General features: G+C 36.9%; 1 protein-coding gene across 1 annotated transcript in view; it reads left to right on the forward strand.

Annotated features, from left to right (window-relative positions):
• The window catches only part of LOC107742577 (cyclic AMP-responsive element-binding protein 3-like protein 1), a 27,152-nt gene extending 21,689 nt beyond the window's left edge, over window positions 1–5,463 (forward strand). The window contains exons 7-11 of the mRNA XM_016555615.1: window positions 86–144; window positions 682–750; window positions 3,549–3,648; window positions 4,681–4,831; window positions 5,306–5,463. Coding sequence (XP_016411101.1) covers window positions 86–144; window positions 682–750; window positions 3,549–3,648; window positions 4,681–4,831; window positions 5,306–5,463 — 537 coding nt within the window. The remainder of the gene's footprint in view (window positions 1–85; window positions 145–681; window positions 751–3,548; window positions 3,649–4,680; window positions 4,832–5,305) is intronic.
• Window positions 5,464–8,465: the final 3,002 nt, after the last annotated feature.

Consider the following 8,465-nt stretch of genomic DNA (forward strand, 5'->3'; position numbering starts at 1 on the left):
TATATATATATATATACATACATACATACATACATACATAGACATAATACTTCAATGCTGACGTAGATGCGTTTTTTTGTCTTAGATCTCTGCACAGGAAAGCCGCAGGAAAAAGAAGGAATACGTGGAGTGTTTGGAGAAAAAGTAATTGTCTCTCCTACTCTACTCCTTTGTTCTCTACCTCTTCCACCTCTTCCCTCTCCCTTTCTGACTGCTTTTCTTTTCTCTCCTTCTCTTATTTTCTCTTCCCACTCTCCTTTATATTTTCTTGGTGTCTTCATCCTTCTTTCTCTTTGTTGACCTCCTCTCCTTTAATCTTCTCTTCTCTCTCACCCCTGCACACCCTCTCCCTGCAAAATATTCTATATCCTGCTTGCTATTTTATGGCTTTTGTTGTGTGAATGCGGCCAATGGCTACAGTCCATGCACTCATTGGGGTGTGTGTGCGTTTGCATGAGTCATTTTCCCTGTTGAGCTGCTGTTAGGCTCTCAGGGTTTGGATAATGTGCTGGAGAGACTGGACTCACACTGGACACACACATACACTGCTTTTTCCACCATGCTGTAGTCAGTCAAGCCGACAGGGTTATGTATGGTTGTATGTATGGAAACGGTTTATTTATGTGTTTCAGTCTGTCATTGTGACTGTGTGCAATAACACACTCTCTCTCTCCTCCTCAGAGTTGAGAACTATACTTCAGAGAACAATGAACTGTGGAAAAAAGTAGAGACGCTCGAGAATGCCAACAGGTGAGAGAACATATGTGTGCTTGTGTTTAATTACAGTGAATACTTTATAGGTGGATTTTAATAAATGTAATTGTAACCGTATTTGCGGTAAGTGTATGCAGCAGCCTCTTCGCAGTCAGCAGGTGTTGCTAAGTCGGTCCAGATGCACGCAGGTCTTAACCTCCCCTTCCGATCATATAGAGCAGTACCTTTTCATTCTCTCCTGGGTGGCCTAGTTAGAACATAGGCGCTGTCGACATGGTGCTGTCTGTTCCTACTGTTTAGAGAGACAGAAAGAGAGAGCACCATGGGGGATAGGGTGTTATCAAAGTCAGCTCTTTTTTTTGTGGATTAACTGTAAAACCTTATTGAAGAGAGCAGCACTTAAAGGGGTAGTGCACCCAAAAGGAAAATTCTGTCTTTTAATTCTTATCATTTAATTATCATGTCGTTACAAACCTGTATGAGTTTCTTTCTTCTGTGGAACATAAAAGTTTTTTTTGAAGAATGGTTCAGTGTTTTGGAGTATGCTGACTTTCATTTTTATGAACAAATACACATTCTTAAAATAAATTCTTCTGTGTTCTGTACATGAAAGTATGCTGTATAGTATAGGTTTGGAAATGTTTAGAATTAATTTTTTGGGGGTAATTTATTGAAAACATGCAAAACAAATACAGTATATACTATCATTTAAAAGTTTGGGGTCAGTCATTTTTTTTGTGAAATTAAGAAATAATTAAGAAATTAGGATGCATTGCTTTGATCAAAAGGACAGTAAAGATATTTATAATGTTACAAAATATTTGTATTACAAATAACTGCTGTTCTTTTAAACTTTCTAATTATAAAGAATACAGGAAAAACATGTATTGTGGTTTCCACAAAAATATTAAGCAGCACAACTGTTTTCAACATTGAAACAATAATAAGAAATGTTTCTTGCGCACCAAATCAGCATATTAGAATGATTCCTGAAGGATCTAGAGACGCTGAAGTTTGCTGCTGAAAATTCAGCTTTGCCATTACTTGAATAAATTACATTTGAAAATATATTCAAATTGAAAACAGTTAGCTTAAACTATAATATTTCACAATATTACTGTGTTACTGTATTTATGATCAAAGGAATGCAGCCTTGGTGAGCATAAGAAACGTCTTTCAGAAACAAAATCTTACTGACCCACAACTTTTGTGCTGTTGATATTTCACTGTTGTTTCAGATATTGAAGCTTTATTGTAGCTCGCTACTGTCCTCAGTGTTCTTAGTATGTAGGTAAGAGTGACTTGAGTGTGTGTGTGTAAGTGTATAGTAATGCTTTTTATAGAGGATTGGCTCAGGTCCATTATTAACGACACACTTAAAGTAGCACACAGCACGGTGCCTGCCTGCGCCTCATTACAGGATAAAGAGACCGTGTGTGTTGGCGCTCTGCTGATTCTTATTAGGATAGATCCTTCTCTCTGAGTTATCTAAGAGAATTCAAAGAGACAGCAGGGGGGAGTTCGTGTTTGTGTGTTAGTGGGTGGGTTGTATATTAATCTGAATAAAACCACTGTTTATACGATCAAATTGAGATGATTATTGCTAGGTTAGTAGGGCGGTCTGAGCCCCTCTCAATGCTGAAAACATACTGTCTCTAGAGCACTCATTATGAGGGATTCTGTATGTGTATGTTTAGGTGAAAACTAATATACAGGTTTGTTCCGGGGTGATCTAGCCAAGTGGGAAAGCACTTAACTCCAGGGGTCCTGAGGGACTGTCTCTGTTATAATGTACTGTATGTTGCTTTGGATAAAAGAGTCTGCCAATTGATGAAATAGTAAAGTAGTATTTTAGTTTTGTTTTCCAACATGTTGCAATGGCTCTCTCTGGTGGTGGTGGAGCTCTTCATTATTGCATGTGATGTTGCTTCTTAGTTACCCCACTAGAGGGAGCTCAATGTTCTTTTGTATTATAACTGAATCATTGATGAGAAAGTCTGCTGCTGAGATTACATGTACGGATTCTATGTTTAATAAAAAAATAAATAAAAAATAAAAAGATTACATGCACGCACACAGGTTACTGCTTATATACTGTATACAGTGAGGAATATGTGTTTAAATATATTTTTACATACATGTATATCATAGCTATATGTCATTATATAATTACACTGCATGTTTAATTAAGTTCAGTTATCATCTCTGAAATAGTTATACATTTTTAGTGTAATTTTGTGTAACATTGTGATCATATAATCAGTCAAGAAAGAAAAAAGTTTGGGGCTGAATTGAATTCCAGTTCATTCATGACACTGAAAATGGAGGGCCAGGTTGAACATGTTTTCTCACGCCATTTGCTCTACTGTACTTGTGTAATGCACATTTTTGAACTAGGTCATCCAAGTATCGAAGTATTCCATACATACTACATACATACTGCAAAAATAGTATGTGTAGCATGCCATTATATCATACTCGCAGATCCTGTGGCTGTAAGTGTTGCAGTTGTGTGTGAGAGGAAGCGTATGTTTGATTGGCTGCTGAAGAAGGAAGTAATTGAAGGGGAAATAAATTAACACCCATTATGGAGTGCATTTGTGCGAGAGACTGTGTGAGTAGTGTGAAGGGGAGTTCAGTTTATGTAACACTGTGACGAGTAAGAACTGTATTATCCTCACATGCTCTCTGAGCTTGAGAATAAGAAGATCCTGCTGTTACAAAACACTGAGAAGAACACGCATAGCCTGCAGACAAATATGCTGCCTACACTGCGATCTAAAGAATTTACTAATCATTCTTCTTTTTTGATGTGTTTTCTGTCTCATCTTTAGGTCTCTACTCCAACAGCTACAAAGACTTCAGGCTCTTGTGAGCGGGAAAGTGCCTCGGTCCTGCAAGATCGCTTCCACACAGACCGGAACATGCCTAATGGTATATATACACATTAACTGTACAAACACGTGCATTTATTCCAACACACTCATATTCACACACACATTTTCTTAGTGTTTCTTTCTAACAAACCAGTGTTATAAAGGAATAGTTCACCCGAAAATGAAAATTTGCTGAATATGTACCTCAGGCCATCCAAGATGTAGATGAGTTTGTTTCTTCATCAGAAGAGATTTGGAGAAATTTATCATTACATCACTTGCTCAGTGATGGATCGTCTGCAGTGAAAGAGTGCTGTCAGAATGAGAGTCCAAACAGCTGATAAAAGCGTTACAATAATCCAAAACATGACTACAGCCCATCAATCAACATCTTGTGAAACAAAAACTGTATGTTTGTAAGAAGCAAGACGTTTTTAACTTCAAACTGTTGCTTCCAGCTAAAATATGAGTCCTCTATCCATAATATTGCTTTCTCCAGTGAAAGCGTTGTCTCATTCTGAATCGGGAGAGAAATATGCACAGATCAAGTGTCATTTACAACGCCAAAACTCTTCTAAACAAATATGTTGGTGGATTTTGATGTAAGAGAACAACAGGGGAAGAACTTTTTCATTGGAAGAAGCTTTATTATGGATTGGTATTTTGACCAGAAGTGACGTTTTAAAATTAAAATGCCTTTAATAATCTATTTGTTTCTTACAAACCTGCAGCTTTTCGCTTCACAAGATGTTAATTGATGGGTGTGAGTCGTGTGGATTATTGTGATGTTTTTTTCAGCTGTTTTGACTCTGATTCTGACGGGACCCATTCTCTGCAGAGGATCCAAGTGGTGTATGCTAAATATCTCCAAATCTGTTTTTTGATGAGGAAACAAACTCATCTACATCTTGGATGGCCTGAGGGTGAGTACATTTTCATTTTTGGTTGAACTATTCCTTTACTGAATTTAGTTTAGTCCTTTAATCCTAAGCATGTAAAGGCAGGTCAGAGCTGCTCTGTCAGCTGTAGTGCAAGTAGATTACAGTGGGGCGGTGTGCTCACCGTGTGTGTGGTTCCTCCTCCTGGCCAGGTGGTGGCGCTGTGTTTTGTGTTGGTGCTGGGCTCACTGGTTCCCTGCCTGCCCGAGCTCTCCCTCTCCTCTTCCTCCTTATCCTCACCACCCTCACACACGGTGAAGTCTGCACCGCTGCCCTCAGGTGACCTCTACACCACCAGCCAGGGTATGTTTCATCCCTGCCCCTAAAGTGTAAACCGAGATCAACTTTTCATGTACATTGCATGATATGATTACATTTCTCTACACATGCGCAAAGAAGCATTTATTTGTAGGTCATCCGGCTTTCAGACACATTGAATTATCCAGGCAGCTAATAGCTGTGAATTACTGTCAAGACATCCCAGAGAGTTTTAGATTGAAATCATTACTTCCCTTTGAGCAGATTTTACAATCGTCTTTCAACTTTACAACACACACCGAGCCACATCTCCTTCTGCTCTATCAAAGCTGCACTTGAAAGGGGCTTCAATTGGATGAGGGCGATGAGGTTGCTGTAGTAACTGAAAATGCGTGTTTCGCCTAAGAGCGTAGCTCACTCCAAATCTTGTTCTTTCTTTCTCCCTTAAACACTCTCTTCCAAAAAAAGCAAATCAAGCAAGGCATGTGACATGAGTAACTCTGTTCTCTGTGTGTGTAGTCCGCTCCCGCAGCCTGCTCTTCTATGACGAGGGTGCCCCAGTGGAGGACGGCCACAGGGGCGTGCTGAGGCATTCCAATGACATTCAGCCCCAGAACTGTGAGAAGAGAAATGTGCCCATCCATACACTGAAACTCCCCTTTACCAGCAAGCACTGAGTTTAAGGACTGAGAGAAAAGAGAGCATGTGGGCGGTTGTAGATGCTGCTCTGTTTTAGATGGATGTGAGCCTGCAGCTCTAAATTCTCTAAACACTTCACACACAGGGTGTGGGAGGGAAAGTACATGAGTGTTTGTTTTGATTTTCCTAAAAAGCCATGAGACTGTCCATTTACTACATGTCCTTACTTCAACCCCAAAGAACTTCTTTTTTTCTTTTCTTTTTATGATGACTTTTTAAATCTATGAATGTTTTCCAGCAGGTGTAATCACAGGTGCCTGACATACTTTGCAGTTTTGCAAAGCTTGCTTTGACAGGATTTTCTTCCTCTGCCATCTTGGCTTGTTTTTCTCTAATAAGTTTAAGCTGGATTGCACTTGTTTTGCACTAGGAAAACGAATTGATTTAAGTGCCTTCACATTCTTTTTCACATAGTCATATGGACCACAAAACCAGCCATAAGGGTAAATTTTTCGAAATTGAGATTTATACATCATCTGAAAGCTGAATAAATAGACTTTCCATTGATGTATGGTTTGTTAGGATAGGACAATATTTGACCGAGATACAACTATTTGAAAATCTGGAATCTGAGGGTGCAAAAAAAATCTTAAGTTTTAATATATTTACAGTAGGAAATTTACAAAATATCTTCATGGAACATGATCTTTACTTAATATCCTAATGATTTTTGGCATAAAAGAAAAATCGATAATTTTGACCCATGCAATGTATTTTTGGCTATTGCTACAAATATACCCAAGCGACTTGAGACTGGTTTTGTGCTCCAGGGTCACATATGCTGATGCTCCTAATCGCATAGTTTCCTCTTAAACCTCTTTTACTTTGCTTACTTTTATTAATGCGTTTTATTTTTGTTTTCTACTTTTAAAAGGCAGAGGCTTTTGTACTGAATTAAAAGTTTAACCATAATATATTCTAGTATTTGCAGCATCCAAAAAAGAGCATATTTATTTTATGCACAAAAAATATGAAAGTTATTGTGTTTTTTTTTTATGAAAGATGATGTAAAGTTTACATGGTCTTGTTGTCATAACTGTTAAACAGTTTTGTTCTGTTATCTTTATTTCTGTGTAAAGAAAGTTTTGTATATATAGAGGAAAATGAACAGGGATGATCAAATCCTGTGCACGTCTAATCATGTTCAATTTCTGATGAATTCTGTACAATCCACATGAATCCATTAAAACATTGGCTATAATGGAAAAAAAATGGAAATTCACAATTTAAGAAAAGTGAACCTCTTTAAAAATTAATGTTATTTAAACACACATTTTTCTGATTTTGGAATACTTCTTTTTAATGTTAGTTTAGACTGTCTATATTCTGGACATGAGCGAACTGTGTGACCACTGTAAAATTCACCGCAAATATCTGGTAGTTGATAGAGCAGTTGTGTAAATATGCTTTACAAAAGTCTTTTTTTTTTCTTAAAGTAGAGAATTGTTTTTATGTTATAGATGTCACTGTTTAGAAACAATTTGTTGATCATAAAATCCTTTTGTTTTGATTTTTCTTTAGTTCAATCAATTTTCATGATGTCCTCTGATGCTTTAGCCGCAATATTATTTTTATTGTACAGCTAGAGATAACCACTGATATTTTAATGCTCAAGTTGTTGTTTTTTGGCGCTGATTAAACTATAGTAATGAAAGTGGTTGTCACAAAGGAATTTGTCACTGTCAGTTTTTATAAATTACTCTGTGGTATATGTGCCATAACACAATGAAAAAACTGTCGATAACATCCTATTGTCAGTGTAAATCTGAATTTTTTTTTTACTGAATGTTTATTGGTTTTTAACAGGAATATTCACCATAGTTTTAAAGAGCTTTAAGTTTAGTGACAGAGCAGTCCTCATCATGGCCTCTGTTACAATCGTCTCACCTCACCTCAATCATAGTGTAATAATAATAATGAATTGGAAAAACATTAATTGTTGATTTGTATATTTCTAAGACAATAAATGGAAACTTTATGACTTCATTGCACAATGTTCACAGAAAATGAGTCTCAAACCTGGAACCCCAGAATATCTGAGCGTTCTGGAATTGAATCTAATGCCCAGTCTGACGATGGAGTTTATGCTTTTTAATGTAATTGTTGCTGGTATTACCTGTATCTCTGCCCTTTTTGCCCTTTGTACATATGACTGATTATAAATGTTGGTTGTAAATATGGAGGACGTATTTTTATATTTCCAATGCATTTTGGTAATCACCACGCGGCTTGGGTTGATTTGTATCCATGTATGGATCTGGCTCTGGCTATGTATCTAAGCTCTGAACCTCTTTTCTGTCTTATCTAAAGTAGAGTTAGAATGAAGCAAAATACAAAATTTGCAGATGCAACCCAATGTCTCTTGTCTTATTTTCAGTTTTATACCATCTTTATCAGAATCAGAATCGTCTTTATTGCTACTGTGGGTATACCTACAAGAAATTTGTCTTCATGTATTGGTGCTTAACAGACAATAAAATACAAGAATAAATATAATAATAATATAATCATTGTAAGGTAAAAGGAGAGAAAGATATTAAATAAGAAGCAGAAAAATATAAGAAACATATTAGTTTTTATTATTATTATTATTATTATTATTAATTCACCCAGGGGCGTCATGCACTCATTATTTTTAGGGGGGCACGAGTTTGGGGGGAGGAGTCGTCATGTGACACAGCAGCCACAACAGCACTTATGCTTTAGGCTATTTTTTCCTTTTTATTCGAAACATCCCCAAACGCATTAACTATATTGTATATTGCTATATTAGATTATGCTGATCTATAGTGGGCGATGGAAGTAACCTAATAATGTAATCTATTAACTATGCATAAAAACCTGTAGAGAATTCGCCATAAAGAGCTATTCAGTCAGCGAGCGGCCGGTGTGATTGTATTAAATATAGAAAATATGAATCGGCCATTTTTTGTCTTTTGGAAGCTGCATTCAAAATCCACTTGGCTCAAAAATCTGAGGG

The sequence above is a fragment of the Sinocyclocheilus rhinocerous genome, unplaced genomic scaffold (assembly GCF_001515625.1).
Source record: "Sinocyclocheilus rhinocerous isolate Xijiao unplaced genomic scaffold, SAMN03320098_v1.1 scaffold587, whole genome shotgun sequence".
NCBI lineage: Eukaryota > Metazoa > Chordata > Actinopteri > Cypriniformes > Cyprinidae > Sinocyclocheilus > Sinocyclocheilus rhinocerous.